General features: G+C 33.6%; 2 protein-coding genes and 1 long non-coding RNA gene across 8 annotated transcripts in view; 2 read left to right on the forward strand and 1 right to left on the reverse strand.

Annotated features, from left to right (window-relative positions):
- Positions 1-14,364, forward strand: part of cacna2d4a (calcium channel, voltage-dependent, alpha 2/delta subunit 4a) — a 46,697-nt gene extending 32,333 nt beyond the window's left edge. For 2 of the 5 annotated variants that reach the window (XM_051107823.1, XM_051107825.1), the window contains 13 exons: positions 3,814-3,875; positions 6,372-6,386; positions 6,653-6,700; positions 6,850-6,912; positions 8,869-8,939; positions 9,030-9,105; positions 9,377-9,429; positions 9,524-9,579; positions 9,720-9,740; positions 10,214-10,331; positions 12,824-12,939; positions 13,240-13,322; positions 13,449-14,364. In XM_051107823.1, the coding sequence (XP_050963780.1) occupies positions 3,814-3,875; positions 6,372-6,386; positions 6,653-6,700; positions 6,850-6,912; positions 8,869-8,939; positions 9,030-9,105; positions 9,377-9,429; positions 9,524-9,579; positions 9,720-9,740; positions 10,214-10,331; positions 12,824-12,939; positions 13,240-13,322; positions 13,449-13,544 (878 nt within the window). In that variant the 3' untranslated portion in view covers positions 13,545-14,364. The remainder of the gene's footprint in view (positions 1-3,813; positions 3,876-6,371; positions 6,387-6,652; positions 6,701-6,849; positions 6,913-8,868; positions 8,940-9,029; positions 9,106-9,376; positions 9,430-9,523; positions 9,580-9,719; positions 9,741-10,213; positions 10,332-12,823; positions 12,940-13,239; positions 13,323-13,448) is intronic. The other 3 variants (XM_051107824.1, XM_051107827.1, XM_051107826.1) reach the window with 2 other exon arrangements.
- Positions 687-21,008, reverse strand: LOC127164119 (uncharacterized). The gene is made up of 3 exons (XR_007827597.1): positions 20,873-21,008; positions 9,643-9,780; positions 687-1,002 (listed from the first exon to the last, which is right to left on the reverse strand). It is a non-coding gene; the product is annotated as an uncharacterized LOC127164119 (long non-coding RNA).
- Positions 16,059-26,886, forward strand: stk38l (serine/threonine kinase 38 like). Of its 2 annotated transcripts, none has more exons than XM_051107829.1 (14): positions 16,059-16,275; positions 18,804-18,943; positions 19,048-19,099; positions 19,316-19,438; positions 20,930-21,013; positions 21,124-21,247; positions 21,404-21,558; positions 21,706-21,808; positions 23,104-23,165; positions 23,853-23,970; positions 24,101-24,224; positions 24,795-24,890; positions 25,089-25,180; positions 25,529-26,886. In XM_051107829.1, the coding sequence occupies exons 2-14, from the start codon at positions 18,810-18,812 to the stop codon at positions 25,654-25,656; spliced, it is 1,395 nt and encodes a 464-aa protein (XP_050963786.1). In that variant the 5' UTR covers positions 16,059-16,275; positions 18,804-18,809; the 3' UTR covers positions 25,657-26,886. The 2 variants fall into 2 exon arrangements, with proteins under 2 accessions (XP_050963786.1, XP_050963788.1); XM_051107831.1 differs by lacking the exon at positions 16,059-16,275 and adding an exon at positions 16,570-16,704.
- The last annotated feature ends 885 nt before the right edge of the window (positions 26,887-27,771 follow it).

The raw sequence follows: 27,771 nt of genomic DNA on the forward strand, positions 1-27,771 counted from the left end.
ATCTATCTGTCTATCTATCTATCTATCTATCTATCTATCGTATAGTGTATATACTGTCTATCTATCTATTGTATGGTGTATATATTGTCTATCTGCAGAGTATCTAAATCTATGTATTGTATAGTGTATATACTGTCTATCTGCAGAGTATCTAAATCTATATATCTATCTATCGTTTAGTGTATATACTATCTGTCTATTGTATAGTGTATATATTATCTTTCTATCTTTCTATCTATCTATCTATCTATAATGTAGATCTATTCGACCTATAGTGTATCAAATACGCATACAGAAAAGTAGATCATCATGCAACATCACGTCTTTTAATGGCTGCATGTGAAAAAAAAGATTCTTCCTCCTTTGTTATGGACGGATGGATGAATGGATGCAAGCCTAGATAGATGAATGGACAGATCGATCCAATCACATGTAGCCAACACCAGCAGTGATGCATTTTACACTCTGTGATGTCATCAGAGTGCTGACATCATGTAACAGGAATGTAATTATACATGTTCTGGCCATTGTTCACATGAACTAACTAGACCAAACGTCATCCACATATACAAACATTCCTGCTATTGCCTGGTGTGCTGAATAATGCATAGGGGCATGCAGGCCACGCTGCAGCACCAGCACCTCAGAAAAAAGGAGAAATGCATCCATTGCAGCTATTTATAAGAGGAAAAGCATTCTGCGACATCAGAAGCATTACCTCCTGTGTGTTGTGGGCTGTTGCAACACACCGTGTACTTCAGAAGGACCTCAGTGCCGCCCACATGCTTTCACATGCCAGACATTGACAAGAAAAAGCACTACAGCTCCATTAAATCCTTACCATGCCATTTCTCTCCTTATCAGAAGCTCTGTATGTTATGAAGTGTGTATGTGGGTGCTTACATTGATGATCCCGTGTGTGCTGCTCACGTTGAGGACAGTGTCATATTTTGGTGGTGAGTCTTTAAGGTGTCGGTAGGGGCTGCGCTGACATCATGTTACCTAAGCAACAGAGGGAAAGAAACAGAGAGAGAGAGGTGGGGGGATTGAGAGGGTGTTTTTTTGACTCACTGTTAGCGTATGCTACTTGAGCTCTTCGTGATAATCTGCAATGTAAAGACCCTGCTGCTGTGGTTTGCCATCGCACACACCCTGCAGTTCAGTCCTGGCGTATTCAAATAGATATTAACTACATTAGCATAATTTCGTATACATGAATATAATCTAGCATATTAATGCATATTAAGCTAAGATTTAAACCATACAATATTCAAATCTACTGCACAGATCAGTAAACCAGTTAAAACAATAAATGAAATACAATTTACTCACACACACTCAGTTCATTTCTTCTTCAGTAACCCACACACATGAGCTGAGGGCTGGACATTAAGCTTATTACGACCAGAAGAATCTTATTCTTAATTAACAAGGTATTGTTTTACATGATTGAAATAGCACACATTCACATACTCGTGAAAACACACACCTCTTTCCCTCTGATTATACTCTGACGTACATTCCACAAATATGGTACACTTTTATATCTCATGATTTTTTGATTTTGAAAGCATTAGAGGCACAAATCCTACGGAAGCCTGTTTCCGCCACTGAATAAAAAAATACAATAAAGTAATTGCGAGTTTATCTCACAATTCAGAAGTTTTTTCTCACAATTCTGAAATTTTTTTTCAGAATTGCTAGTTTATATCTCGCAATTGTGACTTTTTATCCGATCTGAGATACAAACTAACAAATCTGACTTTTTTTCTCAGAATTGCGTGATACAAACTCACAATTTTTTTTCTTAGATCTGCATGATATTTATATTTCGCAATTATGATTTTATGACATAAAATGTTAAGAAAAAAGTCCTAACTGCAAGTTATAAACTCGGAATTGCAAGAAGAAAATCAGAATTGTGAGATGCTAACTTGCATCTGCATGAAAAAAATGTCAGAATTGCGAGTTATCTTGCAAATCTGACTTCATTTCTCGCAATTTCTATTTATATCATGCTATTCTGGCTTTATAACTCACAATTGTGAGTTTACATCACACACTTCTGACTTTATAACTCACAATTGTGAGTTTATATCATACAGTTCTGAGAAAAAAGTCAGAACTGTGAGACTAAAAACTTGCAATGACCTTTTTTAATTTTTTTATTCAGTGGCGGAAATGGGCTTCCATACAAATCCATTAATCCTATTAAATGTTAGAGTAACTTTTATTTAAAATGTACATATCAAGCTGGTTTCAAAAACCAAATGTCTATTTTCTATTAATCAAATTAATTTAAATGATTAAGACAATGATATTTTATAATATTAACTACATTTATTGTATTTATAATGACCAAAAACACAATATTTAACAGGGTCACCCATTTTGTGCACATTAATTTCCTTATGTTTAAAAAACCCTTGCATTACATTTTGCCTGATAATTATGACTTACTGTTTATTGCTGTGTATGAACAAAATTACACAAATGATTTTAAACTGCATTTACATATTAGTTGCAGGCCTATAAAAATCTTATACAAACCTCATATTAAATATAATATATAACAGCTTATATATTGACGTTCATTTTACTGAAGGTTAAAAACCTCTTTTCACTGATTTTTTTTTTTTTTTTTTTAGATGTTTCACACTCTGTTTTTGTAGCCTATTCATAGAAAGTGCCACATATATTTCACACATTCTCTATTTTTCTCCCTCACATCCTATTGCTCCCTCATTAAAGGATTTGTACTTAACCATCAAATGGTAAAATCTGTTTTAAAGTAGGACTGATTTCTCGCCGTGCTGTCGCTCTGAGGCTTTGGTTGAGGCTTCATGCTGTATCACATCATTGTGTTTGTTTTTGTGTGTGGGATGTTTGTGTGGAAAAGAGAATGACAGAAGCTCAGAAAACTGGGTATTTACTAAATTATCTGCTCTGCTGGAGTCACATGTCCTCCGTCATTCACACTTCTAACTGCGCTGGGATGCGTCTGCGAGCTCGCTCGTCACTATTTTTGGGTAATCTTTCATTGCAGGGTTGTCCAAATCTTTAGGACGCTAGAGAAGACATGGTGACTGTAATCTTCCAGTGTTGTTACAGTATGTCTGCCGGGTCTAGAGCTTTATAATACACGTCTGTTCGTTCAAGAGACCGTCTCCCCTCTGCTAGCCATCTTCCCTGCCCCGAGCAGCTATTACCAACACTGCCTTCCACTCTCTGGCTCTTTATTATCCAACTCTATTAATTAGCTTCAGTATGATAGATGGTCCTACTCCGCTCTCTCTCTCTTTCTGAATTATTGAAGTTAAAAGATTTTTACTCAAACGAACAATTTACTCCAGTTTAATCAGACCCGTCAGCTCATTGCAAATTCGAACCGTCCTACTAATTACGCAGAGTCATCAAACATCAAAAGTCCTTAAAAAACAAAACCTTGTTCTGTAAAAAGCAGAAGTATGTGGACACGGATGTACAGATTGAGTTATTAGGTATCGGGTTTGATATATGAGGTACTGGGTATAAGCTAATAAACTGAAGTATGAGGTATAGGGTTGAGGAATGAGATATCAGGTTTAATATATCAGGAATGAGACATAAAATATCAGCACATTTTGTATGTTTAAGCTTGTGAGAGTGGGCGGCCACTGATGCATGCTGGGATAACATCCCAGTCGAATGCAACAGGGTCTTGTCTTAGTCAACTGTTCACATATACATTTCTACAAACATGTTAGAATACTAACTGAATATTAAAATCATGATCTTTTCTGATTTTTCTGTCTGTGTTTCTTGCCTGCATAGCCATTGGTGTACAGATGTCTCTTGAGATGTTGGAAAAAAGGCTTTGGTCCATAGCCACTCAGGTACTAAAATATATCAAATCATCTACTGCAATTACAATTTATTGCTTGTATGTTTATTTTTGGGGCTGAGTTTTGCTAACCTTGGAAAAAGTATCAATAAACGAAGGTAAAATGTAATAAATTATATTAATTTAAAATATAAATTTTATGTTATATTATGTATTATATTATATTATATTATATAAATGTCAACAGGATGTCTCCACAAGGATATGTACACAGGCGTGTATGATACTAGCCGGATGTGTCTTATCTGTGTAAACACTGTGCGTTCTGTGATGGGAGGTGAAGACAAACACAATAATGTTAGTGGTGACACCCCTAGCACAGGCTTTTGTTTGACATTTATGATACAAACAGAAGCTGTTGAGTGTTGAGAGAAGGGTGGGAGAAGCCAGAAGGCACTCGAAAAGAATGGGAAGCGGAGGCGATATCGCTCTCTACATCCTCCTCAGGGAGGACACTCTCTTTTTTCTCGTACCCCCGGGATTTTCCATGCCTCCCTGAACGCTCTTCCACCTCAGCTGGCACATTACCACTGGGTCTGTGTTCACTCCTGACTGCAGCAATATTGACTAAAACCTTATTCATTGAAGTAAAAGCTAATGAAACACCACAGTGATTATTTTTACAGTTTTGTGTTAAATGTTAAAATCCAAATTCATTTAATAAATCTGTAAGGATCATCAACATGGCACACACTATAAAACGAAACATGCAGTGCAATGTTCATGTGGGTAAATGGCGCAAGGTTATTGTTAGTGTTTTGCCGCTAGAGTAAACATACATCCTCTTTAAAACAAGACAAATTTACTTGTAAAGCAAAGTTGTGTAAGATCAAATATTATGAGAGTATCTTTAAAGCCTACCCCATTGACATTTTTAAGCATAAACTTAAAGGGATAGCTCAAGTGTAAGACCTTTGGTTATCTTCACAATACAAATTAAGATATTTTTGATAAAATCAGAGAGCTTTCATAGACAGCAACACAACTGACAAGGCCCAGAGAGGTAGCAAGGACATTGTTAAAATAGTCCATGTGACATCAGTGGTTCAACCTTAATTTTATGAAGCTCCGAGAAAGCTTTTTGTGTGCAAAGAAAACAAAAAAAATGACTATATTTAAGAATTTCTAACGAAGGTCTTATAGGTTTGTTGAACTATCCCTTTAACTTAAAGCAAAAAGAAAGCAAGAAAGAAAGAAAGAAAGAAAATACACTACCATTCAAAAGTTTTTGGAAAAAATGTGTTATGCTCACCAATGCTACATATTATCTAAAATACAGTAAAAATAGTGATATTGTGAAATATTATTACAATTTAAAATATGTTTTTAGTTTTAATATGTGTAATTTATTCTTGTGATGCCAAAGCTGAATTTTTAGCACTTTTTACTGCCATATGATCCTTTAGAAGTCATTCTAATATGCTGATTTGGTTCTCAAGAAACATTTCTCTTTATAATCAGTATTGAAAGCTGTTTTAATATTTGTCAGTGCCATTTAATATTTTGTAGAAACTTCTGTCAGACAATTAATCGTGATTAATCGCATACAAAATAAACAATTGAGTGTGCCTAATATATGTGTGTGTACTGCATGTAATTATTATGTATATATAAATACACACAAATTAATGTATATATTTAAGAGAAATGTTATTTATGTACAAAATGTTACATTTATATATAGTGTAAATTATATACAAATTATAATAAATACACACACAAACACACACATATATATTTATATATATATATATATATATATACACACACACACACACACACACACACACACACACACACACGCACGCACATCAATGTGTTTGTATTTATATATACATAATAATTACACACACATATATTAGGCCAACTCAAACTTTAATTTTGTATGCAATTAATCGATCATTTGACAACCCTACTTTTTTTCAGAATTATGTGATGATTAGAAAGTTTAGAAGAACAGCCTTTATTTGAAATAGATTTTTTTTTAGTAATAATGTTCAAGTCTTCATGGATACTTATTATTGTTACAATTAATTTAATGCATCCTTGATGCATTTGTTATACATTTATTATTTAATTTTACTGACCCAAACTTTTGAGCAGTAGTGTATATTAAAAAGCATAATACGTTTATTTAATCTTGTTTTAAGGTTGTTTCAGTATTTTTACAGGGAAACAATGGTCCCTCAGAAGGACACACAAATGCTTAAATTAAGATATATAACGTATGGATCTTTAGTTATAGTAAATATTCACAGGTCCGTGCAAGAGGGCTTGTTTCTGCTTCTCCTGTACCTGTTCTCATCTGATACGTGGCTAGAGTAAAAGCACACCGGAGCCTACACAGATCATGTGATAGCTCAAAGGCAGAACAGTGATGTTATAAGCAGTTGAGTTTAAAGCTATCAGTCCTGAGCCTGTGATTTCATATCAATTAACGTTTTCCCTTTTATTCACTGCTGCTTCATATTATCTGGATGGATATTAGGCGAATGACACAGATGTATGTATATTTTTTGTTTTTTTAGATTAAATAAGCTTTTCATTGATGTATGGTTTGTTAGGATAGGACAATATTTGGCCGAGATACAACTATTTGAAAATCTGGAATCTGAGGGTGCAAAAAACAGTTGTGCTACTTTTGACTGTTTTTTGGTCTAGGGTCACATATGAGAATAAACACAATACCATAAAAAACTTAAGAAGATATCATCATCATCGGCTCTGTTTGTCTGTCTTCATCAATGTCTGTCTCTCTCTTCTACGCAGTGTTCAGGTGTAGACGGGCTTTGTCCTCTAAGCTGTACTAATAATCCGGTGAGTGTCTTACAGTGTAGTATTTATAGTGCATAAGTGCTGGGTATCTAGAGCATTTGTGGACATATCTGTAAAAATATGTATCGCAGGTCCTCCATGAAACTAATTCAATGTGACAAATCCTTTTTTTTTTTGTGTTTTGTGTCCAGGATATTAACTGCTACGTCATTGACAGTAATGGCTTCATCATCATCTCTAAGGACAGGACTGATGTAAGAGCACTTAAAGTGACAATTTAAGGTCAACATGAAATGGCATTCACAGCCCAATTCAAAACATATGAGTGTGTTTATATATGCTCATCTAAGCTGTAATTATTCGTTCAAAAATATTGAAAAAACAGTCATATTGTGAAATATTTATTGCAATTTCTAATATTGGTTTCCTATTTTAATATGCTTTAAAATAGAATTTATTTCTGTGATGCAGCACTGAATTTTCATCAGCCATTATTATAGTCTTTAGTGTTACATGATCCTTCAGGAAATCATTCTAATATGCTTATTTATTATCAGTGTTGAAACAGTTGTGCTGCTTAATATTTTTTTGGAACCTGTGAATGATTTTTCAGGGTTCTTTGATTAATAAAGTTTAAAAGAACAGCATTTATTTAAAATAGAAGTCTTTTCTAACAATATGTGACCCTGGACCAGTCATAAGGGTCTTTATTTTTAATTGAGATTTTTACTTAATTTGAAAGCTGAATAAATAAGCTTTCCATTAATGTATGGTCGAGATACAACTATTTGAAAATCTGGAATCTGAGGGTGCCAAAAAATCTAAATATTGAGAAAATCGCCTTTAGTGTTGTCCAAATGAAGTTCTTAGCAATGCGTATTACTAATCAAAAATTAAGTTTTGATATATTTACGGTAGTAAATTTACAATATATCTTAATGGAACATGATCTTTACTTAATATCCTAATGACTTTTGGCATAAAAGAAATATCAATAATTCTGACCCATACAATGTATTTTTGGCTATTGCTACAAATATACCCATGCTACTTTTGACAGGTTTTGTGGTCGAGGGTCACATATAAATCTTTACTATCACTTTTTATCCATTTTATCAATTTAACACATCCTTGCTGAATAAAAAAAATGTAATTTCTTTAAAAAAAAAATTGAAATGGTAGTGTATGTTGTAACACAAGAATTATATATTGAATAAACAAGTTCTTTTTAACTTTTTATTCAAAGTATCCTAGAAAAAAGTATCACATGTCCCCAAAAATATTAAGCAGTACAACTGTTTCCAGCATTAATTATAAATCAACAACCTAGAATGATTTCTGAAGGATCATGTGACACTGAAGACCAGAGTAATGATGCTGAAAATTAAGCTTTGCTTCACAGGAATAAATTATAATGTAAAGTATATTAAAATAGAAAACTGTTATTTTAATTTGCAATAATATTTCACAAAATGGCATTTTTTTCCTGTATTTATATATAAATATATATATATATATATATACATACATACATACATATAAGCTACAAAAGGCCTCTTTAGTGTTTGTTTGCAGTCATTCAACCCCTGGAGATTTAGGTTAAAATGGGGAAATGACACGCAGTAAAATTTTATCTAGAGTGCCGTTTAAGTGGTTCAGCTGAAAACAGGTCAAAGTAAAAAAAAAAAATAATAATAATGAAGTCATGAAATAAAACGGGTCCTAAATAAGGACTTTTATGGTGTGAATAACACAGATTAAAAAAAGCTCTGTTTGATGTTGACTCAGCATAGGAAAGTGACTGTGGAAATGAATGAATAAATAAATAAATGCACAAGGTGTTTTCCATCATTAACAGCGGTCCTATGAGAGAGAGAGACACACAGAGAGGGAGAACAGTGCATCATCAGGGTAAATATAGAGGAGGGGAGGGATAACAGGGGTTATCTGAATAATTCAGCACGCTGGGTGCGGTAAACGCTGACTCTGATGTGGGCCTGCAGCCTTACAGAGGCCAAACGCTGTTTAAAATTTGATTTCAGTGCTTTATTGAACAGTAAAGTAAGCGTACCTATGGAAAAATAAGAATTAATGCAGTCGCATTCATTCTGAGCTGTCACTGTTCCTGTTGTGAACGAGAAAAAGATCCTGTTGAAATAAATAATAAATAACTACAATGTCTTCAAGCCACGTGTTTTTGTATTCTCTAGGTTGGCAGGTTTCTAGGGGAAATTGATGGGTCGGTAATGTCGCAGCTTTTGAAAATGGGCATGTTTAAAAGGTATGAGAACATTTTTGTGAGTTCCGAAACCTCTTGAAAAGTGATGTAATGCATTAACGTGTAAACGCTGTCACCGCATGTTTTCCACAGAGTGCTACTCTATGACTATCAGGCCATGTGTAAGGTGAATCCTCACTCTGCTAGCGGCGCTCGACCCCTGCTAAGTGTAAGCATTGTCCTGTCTGTTTGAATAACGTCTACCAGAACACAACCATCGGATGCTATCAGTGTTACTCTTGAAACGTTACATTGCTGTTCTGGCAATCCAACGTGCGTGACTGGAGGTCACAGGTCACGGCTGAGCTTAATAAAGGCTTGGCCTTCACACCCTGACCCTTTGTAATGGTGTAGAGAAAGAAAGATTAGATGATTTGTGTCATGAAATGAAATGATGCCAGCTTCATTCTTTTACAGCTTTTCTTTTCTTCCTCCCTCAGCCCTTTTATAATCTTTTGGCAGCACTGAGATGGTTCCTATCGAACTTCCTGTTGTAAGTGTGGCTGTTTTTCAGAACGCTTTCTGTGCTTCAGATCATCAGTGACTCAGTTCATCCCTTGTAAAATCAGACATGTTCTCTCTGCCAGGTTTTTACTGGACTTCAACATCTACAGTCTGTGGCACTCAGATCCTTTTGCGGAGGGTATGTGTAAAGATAAAGCTCAGTGTAGAGTAATACCATCATTTCATCATTCGTTTTCCTCACCTGTTTGTATGGGTGTTCCTGTGTCTTCCTTCTTCATCTTTAATTCTGTGACTCTCCTTCATTTCGATGTGTCACAGCCAAGACCTTATTCCATGCATGTAAGTGCTGTCGCCATCACTGTGTGTGATATTGCTAGAGCTGTGTGTGAAAAAGACAGCAGATTTAGTCAGATTATTCGATTCAAACTGTTGTTGATAGTGTATAAAGAAAGTGTCCTATCCACCTTTTTCTTCCCGTAAAAGTGGGAGTGGCCATTTGTAAATTCTATGGGTCAGGCTTCCGGTCTCATCCGCATACAAAACGTTTTGCGGCTTGATATTGCAAATTGGTGTCTAACCATATTATTTTAATATATTATCTTAGTTATGAACACACTGGTTTGTAGTGCAAACAGTTGTTGTTATTCTTCTCGTTATTTCCCTATAGCGGATAACGAACCGGAAGTCTCACCCATAGGCTTACTTCCACGTTAAAGAAAAAGGTGGACAGCTTTTGGCATTTGAAAATAAAAAGACACTGCATTGTAATGTTCTAATTTATCTTGAAGGATAATTGTAGGTTTGTTTTGTAGCTAGTAAGAAGTCAAAGGGAGGCATGCTGCAGCCATGTGACACTGAGTATCCCAGCTTCATCTACGAGCCGTCAATCAAAGAAACCAACAGCTTGATCAAGTGTGGGAGATGTCAAAAGTAAGAACACACATAGATCATTTGACCACAGATAGATTTTATGTAATTTAGTATATATTTTATTAATAAGCTCTTGACAAGTCAGATTTGCGAAATGTGAAGTTGTAATTATGAGAACCTAAAGCTGTTCTTAGATTTATAAATCCTTGGAATGCACTTCTGGGTTATCCTGCTGAACCAATTAAAGGGATAGTTCACCCAAAAATTTAAATCCTGTATTACTCACCCTCATGTTGTTCCAAACTCGTAAGACCTTCATTCATTTTCAAAACACAAATTAAGATATTTTTGATAAAATCCATAAGCTTTCTGATCCTCCATAGACAGCAATGCAACTGCCACTTTCAAGGCCCAGAAAGGTAGTAAGGACATCGTTAAAATAGTCCATGCGACATCAGTGGTTCAACCTTGCAACCGTGGTACTCTCCTGAACATGTAGTGAATAACACAGAAGAGAAGAAATTGTTGAATAAAGTTGTTATTTTTGTTTTCTTTGCGCACATAACATATTTTCATAGCTTCATAAAATTACACTTGACCCACTGATGTCACATGGACTATTTTAACGCTGTCCTTAATACCTTTCTGAACCAACGTGGTAGTTGCATTACTGTCTATCAGTGTAGGGTGTAACTAGTTACTAAGTAATTAGTTACTGTAATTTAATTACTCTTCTCTTGAAAAAGTAAAGTAAGGGATTACTTTCATCTTTTCTGTAATTTAATTACAGTTACTTCTTATGTAATTGCGCTTAATACTGTGTATAGACTGTAGGGTCTAACCTTAAAATGCACGAATTTTATGTATCCGTCTTACTTCAAATATTTTAGCGAGTTAATAAGAATATTAATAACACTTTAGTGTCCAATTCTCACTATTAAATAGTTGGTTATTAGCATAAATATTTGTATATTGGCTGTTTATTATTACTTAAAAGCACATAATGTCTTACTGTGCAAGATATTATTCTAAATCCTTAATCCTACCCAATTCTTAAACTTAATTGTCAACAACTACCTTATAAAGTATTAATAAGCAGTAGTTACGAGTATACTGAGGCAAAAATATAGTTATTTCATAGATAATAGCTAGGTAATGGTGAGAATTGACTCTTAATCTAAATTGTAACCAGAAGAACTTATGTAGTTATCTATTATTTATTTGAACTTAAAGTTTAAGAAAATTAAGCCTGCACAAAAAAATCACGGGAGCGAAGGGTACATCAGTTGTACCTTTGAAATCCTTCCTTCCGAAGGGCCATTTGAAGTGCCAAGTTTTGAGCACTTTGATTTGGAACAACCCTTATACACTCTTAAAAATAAAGATGCTTCAAGCAATGCCATAGAAGAACCATTTTTGGTTCCACAAAGAACCATTCAGTCAAAGGTTCTTTAAAGAACCGTCTCTTTCTTACCTTTTTTATAATCTGAAGAACCTTCTTCGCCACAAAGAACCTTTTGTAAAACAGAAAGGTTCTTCAGATGTTAAAGGTTCTTTATGGAACCATTTAAACAAAAAAAGGTTCTTCTATGGCATCGTGAAGCACCTTTATTTTTAAGGATTATATGATGGCCATGATCGTTTCTTACTCCAAAGTGCCCTTCGGAGGCAGATTTATCCTGTTTGGACCACAGCATCAATGTATTTAGTTAGTCAAGCAAAAGAACAGCTCTACTGTCTTCACAGTTTCCTGTCTTTTTGACGCCCTCTAGTGTTAAAGACAAATAACATACAGTTTAACAGAGAGAATATGCCTCTAATAGCTGTTTTAAAGCATATTGCTTTATTTTACTATTAATAATGGCTGGGAGTATTATGGTCCTCTTGCACCTTGTCTCTCAAGTCTTTAGTGCTTGACTTAAAAACTTAATATGTAGAAAATTCAGTGGCACTTTATTTTAAAGTGCATGTACTTACAGTGTACCTACCTAAGAAAGTTCTGTAATATAAAGTAACTACATGGGGTAGGGTTAGGTTTAGTTGTAGGTTCAGGGTTAGTGCCTATAATTATTGTAATTACTATAATAAGTACATAGTATGTACATGAGGAATAGGACTGTAAACTGAAGCGCTATAGAAATTTTGTACATGGTCTTAGTTTACGTGAGTGTGCTTATTATACAACAACATAAAAGTTCACTGTTTTAACTATAATTTCTAATCTATAAGTCATTTCCTGGCACAGTCTGTCTTTCTTCTAGCGCTAAAAGCACTATGACTGTATTTATGTTAGGTCGATGTACAGTTTCTAGCTAAAAGCACTTGAGACAAGAAGCCTTACAGTATATGTTGCTATGGTTACCTCTTTAGGTCATCGTGACTTCATTTCGTAAGCATCTACACGGTGCCAGACAACTTCAATCTATATTTCGTGGCTACTGAAATGTTTAAAAAAGCATCCTTGTTTCCTTTTATTAAACTTGGCCTGTAATAAGAATGTCATTAACTAAGCTTGATGTCTCTCTTTTCTTTCTTTCTGTTATTGCCCGCAGGGTGTTTGTAATTAATCAGATTCCTGATAGTAACTTGCTGTTGGTGGTGATTCAGGCAGATTGCGACTGTTCTCGGCAATACGCACCCATCACCATGGAGCCCAAAGAGGTCAAATATATCCTTAAAACCCCAGCTAAATCAGGCTCCGCAGACCACACACTGAGGACATGAATCACAGCTTTCAATGAGATCAGTTTAGTCATTTAAAGGTGCAACCAGTACATTTACTTAATTAGAAATGATTCATGTATCAGATGCACCTTGAAGGAAATCAAATAGATGTTCTTTTAAACAAGTAAGCCACTGTAAACATTTAACATCCAAAACTTTTACAAGTATATTTGTGAAGTGGGCCAAGGTATAAAGCTATGGTTTGTTTGTTATTCTTGCTTATTTTTTCTTAACCGCTGAGCACACAATGCCTCGGTGAAATGTGACCGCATGAGATCTCAGAAGATACGAAGAAGACCTGAGTCTTGTCACGCTTACCACCCTCAAGTAAACACACACACATGCTAGACTGCTTTCAGACGTTTTTGATTACTATCTGCGAGCAAAATAAGATCAGCTGCTCTTTTTTTCAGAGATTGTTGGTACATATTTTGTGTCTCTGGTCTGTTTTAGGAAAATGCTAAGGACTGCGGTGGGGCTGCGGCAATCAGCTTGTCCATCATGCTGTTCCTAGCCTGTTTATCAGTTTCTGCACTCATCCGTCGATGACAGACAGCCTGTTAAACTCCCAGGAGAATCACCTATAGTGCACACGCTCAAACTCAGCATGTTTTTATTAGCAATAATATGAGTTGACTAGACTAGAGCACAATATTTTTCTACAAGTATATGTAGCTTTAGTCATTAAATTTCACTTGGGCTTTTATGGCTTTGTCTTCACACTGTCTCTGAACCATCTGCAAAAACGCTTGAAAAATCAGCATCATCAATGAGGATGGATCGAATGAGACCCACACAAGGATGAACAGAAGCTGAGATTCATGAACCGTGAAATTACAGGGGAGATTTATGGCTGGTAGCTGCATGTGACTGTATCTCTAATACAAAGCAGAAGAAAAGTGCACAATTTATTGGTGTGTGTGTACATGAGAGAAAAAGGTGATCTGTGGACTAAAAAATGACCATTATGACATGAAAACGTCTCTCATTGGTTGTTATGGGAACTTTTGATTTTAAGTCGTCTGTCCTGCAACTTGAACAAAAAATATTATTGTTAACTTTGTTTTTACAATTATTATATCTATGCATTATTAATACAACAGGTTTTAAATCTTGGTCAGAATAAATGACAAAAATATGTCATGTTTACTGTCTTACATTAAATATCTTGTAATGTGTGTTTTCGCTCAGGTATAAATGCACAAAAGGGGTCATTTTTAAGTGCAAATGTGTTATTGTTTCAAATGCTACTGTTACTGACACTGTGAATATTGCATTACAGGAATCCCATGTGTCTTATTGTACACCTAAAACTTAATTTTGAAATGCTTTTGAGTTAAAAGGTGATCTGTGCTGAAATAAAGAATGAACCAAGTATTTTCTGGTGAAGTATTTTCTTGAGACACTAAATCTTGGATATATATTCTAAATATTCTAAATATAAGTTGTACAACTGTACAACTATTATATAGATTTTGTATATATTTATAATTTGACTTTATATAATAATGGCATTTATATTTAGGGAAAAAAAACTATTATATATTAAAACTTACATTATATATGATCATTGATTTTTCAAAAATATTTTTAAAAAACGTCTACATTTATTCGATCCAAAATACAGAAAAATGTAATATTCTAAAATATTATTATAGCCTAATTAAAAAATATAAACGTTTTTTATTTTAAAATACATTTTAAAAAGTAATTTATTCCTGTGAGGTCAAAGCTGAATTTTCAGCAGCCATTACTCCAGTCTTCAGAAAAAAATCTAATATGCTGATTTGGTGGTCAGTTATTATCAGTTATTATTTGCGCTCAATTATTGTCTTTGTCTTCTTTTTTCATTATTATTATAGTTTGGGATCAGTAAGATTTTTAATGTTTTTAAAGAATTCTCTTATGCTCATTCAAGATCAAAAATACAGAAAAAAACAGTAATAGTGTGAAACATTAGTACTGTTTAAAATAATGGTTTTGTTTTTTTAATATATTTTAAATTTTAATTTATTCCTGTGATCAGCCATTACTCCAGTCTTCAGTGTCACATGATCTTTCACAAAATTCTATAATAAGCTGATTTATTATTTTATTATTGTTGGAAACAGTTGTGCTGCTTAATTTTTTTTTCTTTCTTTTTCTGGAACCTGTGATTCTTTTTTTCAGGATTCTTTGAAAACTAAAATGTTTAAAAGAACTGCGTTTTATTTAATCTATTTATAAAATAGAAATCTTTTCTTTCTTTATATTGATAAGTCTTTGCTATGACTTTTTATAAATGTCACTAAATAAAAGTTTTTTTTTTTTTAAAAAGAAGAACAACAATTTACTGACAACAACTTTTTAAATTATAGTTTATATTGTTACAAAATACGTTTATTTGAAATAAATGCTGTTCTTTTCAACTTCTTATTTATTAAAGAATCCTGAAAAAAGTATCGCAGGTTCCAACTATTAGAATGATTTCTGAAGGATCATGTGATACTGAAGACTGGAGTAATGATGCTGAAAATTCAGCTTTGCATCGGTGGAATAAATTACATTTTAAAATATATTCACATAGAACATATACATTGAAATTGTTTTTCTCAATATTATTATTATTTTTTTTATTTTTAATTAAATAAATGCAGCCTGATAAGCAACAAACTTATTTCAAACAAATCTGACTTTTCCGCAGTCACCATGATCCTTCAGAAATACTTCTAATTTAAATATTATAGTTTTGATGCTCAGTTATTAATAAAGGTTCTTCTTCTTATTTTTTTGCTGTTTAATATATTGTGGAAATTATGACTTTTTTTAGGATTTTTTAGGACAGGATAATAATGACATTTATATTCTGAAAAAAAAAAATGTAGAGAAATGTAAATAAATACATAGAAATACACTACAATGATGAAAACATACGTAAGTTAAACTGTTTTTCTTGGTCTGAAAGGGTAACTATATGGGCTATTTTGTCCATGTATATTATTCTCCATTATTCTATTGTAGTATTATTTTTTCTTGCCAACTTTTATTTTGGAAAACAGTCACTGGCTGTGAGGGACTCTTGATTTGTCAGGGTGAGCGCATGTAGGGAGGTGGATCAGATTCAGCGCAGCTCCGCCGCAGCACTCAACAAACATCAGCCTGAATAGAGAATAAACATGAGCGATCACTGAGCCACTCTGATCACCCTGCTCAACTGACGGCCATTCACTTGGCTTTATTTCATCCTTATTTTGATCCTCGGCTGTCCGGCAAACTGTCTAATCTGGAGGAGGACGGGGAGGTGAGATTTTAGAGATATGATGGTGGAAATAAATCACAGTGCTGCTATTGTAAATCATTAGCTTTATGCAGGCTCACGCTCATAATAAATGATACAGCAGCAGATGTGGGACGACTAAACAAACAATCGCAATGCTGGTTTGTTATATCACCTATTGTTATATCTATTCATCACGATTTTGTGCGTTTTTGATAAACGAGGCTTGTTTCGGTCTTCATTGAATATGACCATCTCGCTGTGACCATCTGTGTGGGCTGTCCACGTTAATGCATCTGTTTTTATAAACCTGTCAAACTGCATGTCAACGTCCGCAAGGTCACGCACGCAGACGCGAGGCCGACGCGCTCAAATCAAGTTTGCGTTTTCCCAAATTCATCTGAACATCAGTGACCGCAGCATGAGCAGGTGCAGGAGCCAACTCAGACCCGAGTGGGTACATTGAACAAACAAACAAACAATGCTTAGACGTTAAAATGCTAATTAAGAAATATAACGCGAGCACGGCTGCTGTTATACTGAATATTGCGCGGTTGCGATTCGGCTTTTAGGAACAAAACTGCAAGTATTTGATATTCAGAACAACAACACTCTTGCTTCCGTGGTATTGCTTAAAAGACAGCTCCATGAACAAGAAATTAATATCGAGTGACTTACTTTTCAGTCAGAAATTAGTTGAAATAGTTCGTCTCTCCCAACGAAAATAGTTAAAAGCAGCCAAACCGTCAAATTTTGCAGGTATCCAATTAACAGCAGCAACGCACGGAATGGAGCACAGAAATTAATGGAATGGAGCGGCAGAATAGTTTTCTTCATCTGACTCAAAGCGTTCTGAAATCGCTAATTCCAAATTCCATCTCGTGTTTTGTCATTTTCTCACAAATTAGCGAAATCCACTCCTACCAATAATGGACGAAATAACTGACCACTTTTTAAAATCGACGAGTTTTATTTTAGTATTATTGAGATGCTATTCTAGTTTAAATTAATATGGCGAGTTTGTTTTTTTTAATTTTATATTTTTTTGGTTTTTAGTTTTTACATTTCAGTTAAAATTTTAGCAATTCTGTTGTGTTTTTGGTTTTAAATATGTCTTGGCTCATTAAAAGTGAAAAATGTTGCCTTTGCAACTAGCTTTTTTTTTCTCATTTTAGTTATTATATTTATATTCAGTTAATGTTTATTTATTTCAGGTAAACGTCTTTTATGGGTTTAGTTGATATTTTAACCTATTTATAATTTGAACCTGTAATGATTTACTAAAAAAATCAATAAAATAATATTTAAAAGTAAATCTTACATATATGATGAATCATTTTGCTACATTTTTATTGTTGTTGGTCACTGTGATGGAGCTGTTATGATTATTAATAATAATTACATTAATATTATCTAAAAAATAATATAGTATCAGTCAATAACTGATGATTAATCTCTTTTTTGTTGTTTTAGTTCATTTTTAACCTATTTTAATTTTAATCTGTAATAATTTACTAAAAATTAAATTGATAAAATCATCGTATTCAAAAATAAATCTTATAAATTATGATAAATAATTTTGCTATATTTTTTTATTGTTGGTCACTGTGATGGTGCTGTTATGATTATTATTAATAATAATCACATTAATATTATCTGAAAATATATATAATTTATGATAAATGATGATTAATAATATTTCATAATATTTCAGTTATTTAAATTTGTATGGTTTTAGTTAATATTCTAACTTTATTTATAATTTTAATCTGTAATAATTTACTAAAAATTAAATTGATAAAATCATAATATTCAAAAATCTTATAATTATGATAAATCTTGCTATATTTTTATTGTTGTTGGTCACTGTGATGGTGCTGTTACGATGACTATTAATAATAATTACATTAATATTATCTAAACATATATATAATTTACGATAACTGATGATTAATCCATTTTTATAGTTTGTTAATATTTTAACCTATAATAATTTACTAAAAATTAAATTGCTAAAATAATATTTAAAAATGAATCTAAGAGTTATGATAAATCGTGTTGCTATTTTTATTTGTGTTGGTCACTGTGATGGTGCTGTTATGATTATTATTAATAATAATTACATTAATATTATCTAAAAATTACAGTTAATTTACATATAGTAAATTTACGAGTAATTCCCGATGATGATGATGATTAATCCTCTTTTATGGTTTTAGTTAATATTTTAACCTATTTATAATTGTAACCTGTAATTTACAAAATAATAATTTGGTAAAATAATATTTTAAAATATATCTTATAAATATAATGAATCATTTTGCTATATTTTTATTGTTGTTGTAATATTTACATTTATCTAAAAAAAAATGTAATTTACAATAAATGATGATTAATCAGTTACACAGTTATTGTTGTAATCATTAATTGCTCACACATAAACATAGTAGACATACTGTAAATGTGGTTGTTTTGTTAGTAAGCCTCTTTGGTGAAGGTGCAGTCATTTGTATTCAAAGAGCTCTGCTTTGCAAATGATTTTCCTGTTTCAGACTAGCATGGCCATGACGGGAGGCATGGCAGCGCCACTCCCGATGAGCAACCATACACGTGAGAGAGTCACGGTGGCCAAACTCACGCTGGAGCACTTCTACAGCACCCTCCTCACCCAACACGAAGAGCGGGAGATGAGGTAATCACAGCAACAATACAACCCACTACACCTGTGTCACTCCACGTATCATTTGATTAGAATAAAGCTTATTTGTTGTGACTGGTCTATTCCCTCTCTCTCAGGCAGAAGAAGCTAGAGAAGGTGATGGATGAGGAGGGTTTACCTGATGAAGAGGTGAGATGATATTCTTACCTCAGAGACAGAGTCATATTCTAAATGACTGCCTGAGTTAATAATCCCAGTAGTGTCAACAAAAAACCTGTTTTGCTTATCTGCAAAGTGGTTTGAATAGGACTCAGACTGTGTGCTTTGTGTGCCATGAGTACGCCAGTGATGTTTAATGTGTGACCAAACGTGTATTGTTGTGAGTAGTTTGTGTTTTTGTTGTAGAAGAGTATGAGGCGCTCTCTGCACGCTCGTAAGGAGACCGAGTTTCTGCGGCTCAAGAGGACCCGGCTTGGTCTCGATGACTTTGAGTCCCTTAAAGTGATTGGGAGAGGAGCATTTGGAGAGGTGTGTCTCTAGATGTCTATTATTTTACTAGCTGAAATGAAAGCTCATAAAAATGATGCTCATAATGTTCTTCATTAGCAAGCCACATAAATAACATTTCCCCATGGAGACTCAACGCACAATTGATTGCAATAGAGTTTGACATTAACTACATTAACAACACAATACTCCAATAAACATAGACCTGTTTTATATGGATTTGTCATTATTTAATGAACTGTATGTTTCATATAATCTTTCTCTCAACTTCTCCTCCATCATGGACGACTGTACAGGGCATTCTAGGATTGCCTTTTCCATGATATTATATGGATAATTTTTGTATGATATTATATGTATTATCTATGTTATTATATTATTATATGTGTATATTTTCAGTTATCATTTTAATTTTATTTAAAATTGTAATTAATTAATTAATTTTTTTAAAAATCTCATTTTTTTTCAGTTTCAATTTTAGTAATTTTAGTACTTAAATTTATACTTATTTCAGTACGTTTGTAAGGCAAATTGTCGCTTTTAATCAGTTTTATATTAATATATATATATATATATATATATATATATATATTCAACTATTTTATTTATTTCTTTTAATATTTCTATTTTTTTTTTTTCAGTTCTAATTTTGATTTGAGTAATTTTAATACTTATTACTTAAACTTAAAGTATTTCAACATATTTCAGTTAGTTTCCAACAATAATTTTAATTTCTCCATGTAATATTTATTTCAGTTTTATTTTAATTATTTTACTTTTTTGTTTGTTTGTTTTGTTTTGTCTTAGTTAGCAATAAAAACACTGGTTTGTACTCATCCTGATCAATAATTTAGGCAGCTCTCATGGATTTGAAACAGTCATTGTATTTAATGTTATTGTTATATTATTTATAAACTATTATGTATATATTTTTAAACTTTAAATGATATTTTATTTATATATTTTCAGTTATTTTAATTTTAGATTTAATTTAAAATTTAGTGAGTATAATTTTAGTGAGTATTTTAATTATTATTTTTTAAATATTTCTCTTTTTTCAGTTTTAATTTTGATTTTATTAATTTTAGTACTTCATCTTAAAGTAATTTTAGTTAGTTTATATATATATATATTTTTAATGTAAATATTTTGTTTTAATTTTATTTATATAAAATATTTTATGTAAATATTTTGTTTTAATTTTATTTTTAATTATTCTATATATTTTTTAATATTCATTAAAAAAATAATTAATTAATTTTGATTTTAGGACTTCAACTTAAACTTATTTCAGTTAGTTTCCAAGGCAAATTTTCATTTTTCCATGTAATATTTACTTCTTTTTTTTTTTCAGCTTTATTTCAATTAACTTTTTTTTTATTATTATTAATTTTTAGTTTTAGTTAGCCATAAAAACACTGGTTTTGATGTCATTGTAAAGCAAAGTGAACTTACATTTCATTGAAAACCTCATCCGGTTCTTCAGAAATCTTCATTATGTGCTGTATTCAGGTGCGCCTGGTTCAGAAAAAGGACACAGGTCATATTTACGCAATGAAGATCCTCAGGAAAGCAGACATGTTAGAGAAAGAGCAGGTATGCACTCCATTCGATTCTATTCAATTCAGCCATCTCAGATGTTCACCTGTCTGTCATACCGACCCACTGATAATATCTCTCCTCACCTGTATTCCTCCCTGGGGCAGGTGGCTCATATCCGGGCCGAGAGAGATATCCTGGTCGAAGCTGATGGCGCCTGGGTTGTAAAGATGTTCTATAGCTTTCAAGATAAACGCAATCTGTATCTCATCATGGAGTTTCTGCCTGGAGGTGAACACAGATGTACAAAATGTCACATGTTTTTTTACTGATGTAGCAGTTAGGGATTTAGCAACTTGAAAAGGCAGTCTGCCCATAGCAGCACTATGGAAAGTCCTATTTTTAGAGCAGCTGTCCAGAGGCCGTAACTCGTGTGTGTGTGTTCAGGAGATATGATGACTCTGCTGATGAAGAAAGACACGCTGTCGGAAGAAGCTACGCAGTTCTATATCGCAGAGACGGTCCTGGCCATTGACTCCATTCACCAGCTAGGCTTCATTCACAGAGACATCAAACCTGACAACCTGCTGCTCGACTCACGGGTGGGAATTCGCCTTTATCTCTTATTTATTCACACACAAACAATATAACATGGTCACTGTGTTCAAAAGAGATGAATGGGTTTGTAGAAGGCTATTATATGCTATGAAACTGAACACCTCATAACAGACTGTTTTTGTGATTTGTAGGGCCATGTCAAACTGTCTGACTTTGGCCTCTGCACAGGCTTGAAGAAGGCCCATCGGACTGAATTTTACAGAAACCTCACGCACAACCCTCCTAGTGACTTCTGTGAGTAACTCACATGCACAGGTTACACAGAGAAACAATACAAATACAGAAAATAAAAATCCTTATCCTTATTCAGTAAATCACAAGCAACTGGAGAAATAATTGGGCCTTTGAGTCAAAAAGAATGAGAACCACTGCTGTAACGTCCTCCCTTGTTGCAAATTTCAGCAAGTCCTGTGCTGTTTCAGGCTGTGTGTAGCACCTACTGCTCTGCATTTCTTTACAAATAATTACAAATATGTGACCCTGGACCACAAAACCAGTCTTAAGTCGCTGGGTTTTATTTGTAGCAATAGCCAAAAATACATTGTATGGGTCAAAATGATTGATTTTTCATTTATGGCAAAAATCATTTGGAAATTAATTAAAGATCATGTTCCATTAAGATATTTTGTAAAATTCCTACTGTAAGTGTATGAAAACTTAATTTTTAATTAGTAATATACATTGTTAAGAACATTATTTGAAGAACTTTAAAGGTGATTTTCTCAATATTTTGATTTTTTTGCACCCTCAGATTCCTGATTTTTAAATAGTTGTATCTCGGTCAAATATTGTCCTATCCTAACAAACCATACATCAATGAAAAGCTTATTTATTCAGCTTTCATATGATGTATAAGTCTCAATTTTGAAAAAATGACCCTTACGACTGGTTTTGTGATCCAGGGTCACATATAGAAGTTATCAGCAGAAAAATATTTTCAGCAGGGTTCCTGATCATTTCAGTCTGACTATAGCTGGGTTTCCATCTAAAATTGTGAATTTAACTTAAGTGCAAAACTGGAATATCGCATTAAACATTTGCGAATAAGCATTGTTTCCATCCAACGAGTCAAAGAGAACAAAATCATCACTTCCTGACAAACTGGGAATAAATTAGCAGTGTAATGTTTCACAAAATTCACGGTTCGGTTCAATACGACACGGTGTCACGATTCGGTACAGCAAAAACAAAGAAATGCCAGAGAAATTTCCTTGATTTTGCAAATTTTTTTAATTTATTAAACTAGCATAAAGTATAATCGCAAAAATATTTTAGACCGTGGAAGGTCTTCTGACATTTGATGTTTATCTAAGATGATTTTGGAAGCTTTTTTAACATTTGTTTCTTATTTATTTGGTTCCACCGTGTTTGTTGATTTTCAGTGTTTTATATTTAAACTTTGTGTACGTTATTTATTATTTATATAGAGTGTGGCGCAAACTACTTCGTTTTAAATAGACCTGTTGGCAAAAATTAAATATATTTTTTAAAATAATTAACCATATTTGCTCCGTTTCCACCTCTTTCAGCTTTCCAAAACATGAATTCAAAGCGGAAAGCAGAAACATGGAAGAAGAACCGAAGACAGCTGGTAGGACAGTGTTTCTTTCCACCTGATCTCATGACGAAAACATACCTGTGGGAACTTTTTCGCAAGACGCAAAATACGTACCAATAATCACATATCACTGCAGTTTCCAACAGAAATGAACACTAGAGGCAGTAAAACAGCGAGCACCTATTTCTGGATGTAACAAGCTTGCTCGGTAGCTCAGCCGGCACGGAATTGGACTTAGGATGCAGAATCCTTGGGTATGAATCCTGTGAAAAACATGACTCACGATGAAAGAGCTGAAAGATGAAAGATGGAACAACTAGCTAAGACGGCATGCTTACGATTGCATTTTAACATCACATTCGCTTTTGTTCATACTGTCAGGTAGGTTTAGTTTAGTGCAGATGATACATCATTTTAAAACGTCACAGAGCATTAGAATTATAGCACCACTCAATGGACATTTCAAGTCAAAACTGCGATGATACGTACAAAACCAACGTCACATGAAACGTACCATATATACATTCGTAACACTCTTTTAGCGCCACTCAGTGGACATTTCACATCGAATATGTCACGAAACGTACATAGCAGTATGTATTTTGCATCTTGCGAAAAACTTCCCACAGGTACATTATCATCATGAGATCAGGTTGGTTTCTTTGTTACAGAACAGAAATTTTCTGCTAGTATCAGTGATTCTATTTCTTTCATACACAGGCATATTCAACAGTTGGCACGCCAGACTATATCGCCCCTGAGGTTTTCATGCAAACGGGCTACAACAAGCTGTGTGACTGGTGGTCTCTTGGAGTAATAATGTACGAGATGTTAATAGGTTAGTAATTTCAGATTCTAAACATTAAGCAAACGGGTCATATCAGGTCAGTCCTTTCTTTCTGTGAAGGGCTTTTACTGTAGTCTTTTCCTGTGTTAAAACAGGTGTTTGTTTTGTTTTCCTGTTCCAGGCTACCCACCCTTCTGTTCCGAGACGCCACAGGAAACCTACAGGAAGGTCATGAATTGGCGAGAAACGCTAACCTTCCCTCCTGAAGTCCCCATTTCAGAGAGAGCCAAGGACTTGATCCTTAGGTCAGAGATATTTCTATATACATAACACAAACCGTATATGTGACCCTGGACCACAAAACAGGTATATTTGTAGCAATAGCCAACAATACATTGTATGGGGCAAAATTATCAATTTTTCTTTTATACCAAAAATCATTAGAACAGTAATTAAAGATCATGTTCCATGAAGATATTTTGTAAATTTCCTACCGTAAATACATGGAAACTTAATTTTTGATTAGTAATATACATTGCTAACTTCATTTGAACAACTTTAAAGGTGATTTTCTCTATATTCAGATTTTTCAATATTGTCCTATCCAAACAAACCATACATTAAAGGAAAGCTTTCAGATGATGTATAAATCCCAATTTTAAGAAACTGACCCTCATGACTGGTTTTGTGGTCCAGGGTCACATATCAGAAAGGAGTCGAATTACAATTCGAAAACAAAACACCACTGGGCTTCTGAGGTTAAAGTGATTGTTTCCCTCAAGTAAAGAGAGTGCCACCGCTTTCAAACACTAGCTTTTCATTACGTGAGGTTATTTGTAATTTGATCTGACCAAACTGTTTGACTATGTTTTTAGGTATTGCACAGATGCAGAAAACAGGATTGGATCAGGAAGTGTGGATGAAATCAAATCCCACCCTTTCTTTGAGTCCGTGGACTGGGAGCATATCAGGTGCTTTTGCACACACACACACTGCATTGCTTGCGTCATCACAGTATCGTCTAGAACTGCAAAATCACTGTTGATAAACAGGACAAATAAAATGTTTATTTTGGCTACGTTAATGCAATCAAGCTATTTGTGTACATGATCATAGAGAACCATTGTTTGAAGCTGATAACTGAAATTGAACTGTTTACCTTCTTACAGAGAAAGACCTGCTGCAATTTCCATTGACATCAAGAGCATCGATGATACGTCCAACTTTGATGACTTTCCAGAGTCAGACATTCTACAGCCAGGTACTGTAAAATATTTTTGATAATCAGCTACAACTTGTACATAAACAAAAATACACATACACATTGAAATTGTGCATCTCCAAATTTAAAGGGACAGTTCACCAAAAAATACAACCTTCTCACCTTCATGTCGTTCCAAACCCATAAGACCTTCATTCATCTTCAAAACATAAATTAGGATATTTCTGATGAAATCCGAAAGCTTTCTGACTCTGCATAGACCACAAATGTAGTAATGTGACACCAGTGGTTCAACCGTAATGTTACGAAGCTATGAGAATATCATATATATATATATTTTATGTCTCTGTTTGTTGTTCTGACTGTTCTCGTCACCTCTCGTTTCAGTGACAAATGTAACAGAACCAGACTTCAAGTCCAAGGACTGGGTTTTCCTTAACTACACCTACAAACGCTTTGAGGGATTGACACAGCGTGGCACCATCCCAACTTACATGAAGGCTGGCAAGGCGTGAAACTGGCACTGATGGTCTGAAAGAGAAGGATCAGAATGTAAATGACAATTCAAATGCAGATTTCTGCAGATGAAAAGCTTATGCACTGCCGCTTTGAGCTACACAGTAGACCTGTTCTCAGAGGAGTCCCTGGTGACGATAAAAGGAAAATGGGAAAAAAAAAAGCATAATAATTAAATGGCCAAACATGCGGAGAGACTCTCTTGTCCTGCTGCTCAGCTAAAAGGAGACACAAATAGTGTCCAAATACTCTTCAACACTGGATTAAACAGGGTCACTGATTAAAAAAAGGGAAGCAGATACATCACTGAAGCCTTATGTTCAGAAAACCTCTTAGGTGACTTAACTGCAATAAAGTTGATTTCTCTCAGTCACTTTTAAGCTTCTTTCCCCCAGGAAGTTAAGAATCTGTATAAAACCCAAATGAAACACTGTTAGACACACTGTATGATATAGTTAACTACCTGATGCTGAATATTTCCCACAAGTGTATTTTGTGTTTTTGTGCAGTTGTTTTAATGTATGAGCGCAAGCTACCTAGAAGAAACTTGAAGAAGAGGGGAATTCGATTTTGGGTTATGTCAGTGCCAGTAAGCAGCCAGCCCTCCTCTACCTGTTCCTGTGCATTTCATCCACCCAAAGTGATGTAGTTGATTCATTTTTGTTTGATTGTGAGCGTTGTTCACCTATGCAACCATTTTTGTAGTTCTGTTGTAACACATGCAAGATGTAGCTTCAATCAGTGGTTTTAAAGGGAAGATAAATCATGCTAAAAAATGCTCTCTTTTATGTAAGTTTTACAGGGTTTAAAATTATGAAAATAATCAGCTAAATAGCAAGAACATTAAAGTAATGACTTAAGATTATCAAAGCTTTAACCAAATAACAACTACATGATGGTAGTAAACGCCTGTGATTGAAGAACACACATTGGTAAGTGAACTCGTGTGTGAAGTATGAGACATTAACATCATACTGCACTCTGATTTTGATTCAAATTTACAAGCTGTCTTAGTTGTTGAGGATATGGTGACTGGATACCTGCTGTTGTGCATGTCTACAAAGCACTGGCCGGATAGAAAGGCTAAAAAAGAGCAAATGCTGTAGCTTATGTGTAGAAGATTGGTGCTGGGGGTTTTTACTTAATATATTCACTTTTGTTGCTTTGTTATCTGTTTACTTGGTGTAAAAATGTAAAAGCAAGAAATAAATGTTAAAAACATGTAAAGATTTCACAGATGTAATTGGTTGAGCACGAAGAATTTGTTCAAATCAGTGAAAAGTCAAGCACCCTCTCTAGTGGTGATTTCTATAACTGCAATTTAACAAGAGACCTAATAGTCAGCACAGAGAAAATGCACTTTTTCAATAGTTTGTTCAATGAAACTTTTAAAATGAAAACGTCAGGCTAACTGAAAACCTTTAACAAAATAATTTATTTTAAAATGCCGTTCAAAAGTCTCTTGTGCTTATCAAGGCTGCATTTATAAAAATAAAAAATACAGAAAAAAAGCAATAATATTGTGAAATGTTATTACAACATAAAATAATGGTTTTCTATTATAATATACTGTAAAATATAATTTATTCCTGTGATGCAACGCAGATTTTTCCTCAGCCATTACTCCAGTGTCACATGTTCCTTCAGAAATCATTGTAATATGCTAATTTATAATTAGAATTATCAATGTTCCCTACAGTTGTGCTGCCAAATATTTTATTTTATTTTATTTTTTGGAACCTGTGATACTTCTTTCAGGATTCTTTGATGAATAAAAAGTTAAAAAGAACAGCATATACAATACAAGTCTTTAATATCATTTTTTAAAACATCAATTTGAATAAAAGTAATAAAAGTATTAATTTATTTTAAAAAAAAAGACCCTAAAATTTTGAACGGTAATGTATATTATTAGAAAATTATTAGTAGTAGTAGTATTACATTATTAGAAATTTCTATTTAAAATAAATGTTGTTCTTTTTAATGTTTTATTCATCATAGAATCCTGAAAAAGTATCACAGATACCAACAAAATATTAAGCAGCACAACTGCTTCCAACATTGATAATAAATCAGCATATTAGAATGATTTTTGAAGGATCACGTGACAGTGA

This window comes from Labeo rohita, chromosome 4 (assembly GCF_022985175.1).
Source record: "Labeo rohita strain BAU-BD-2019 chromosome 4, IGBB_LRoh.1.0, whole genome shotgun sequence".
In the NCBI taxonomy this organism is placed as follows: Eukaryota; Metazoa; Chordata; class Actinopteri; order Cypriniformes; family Cyprinidae; genus Labeo; species Labeo rohita.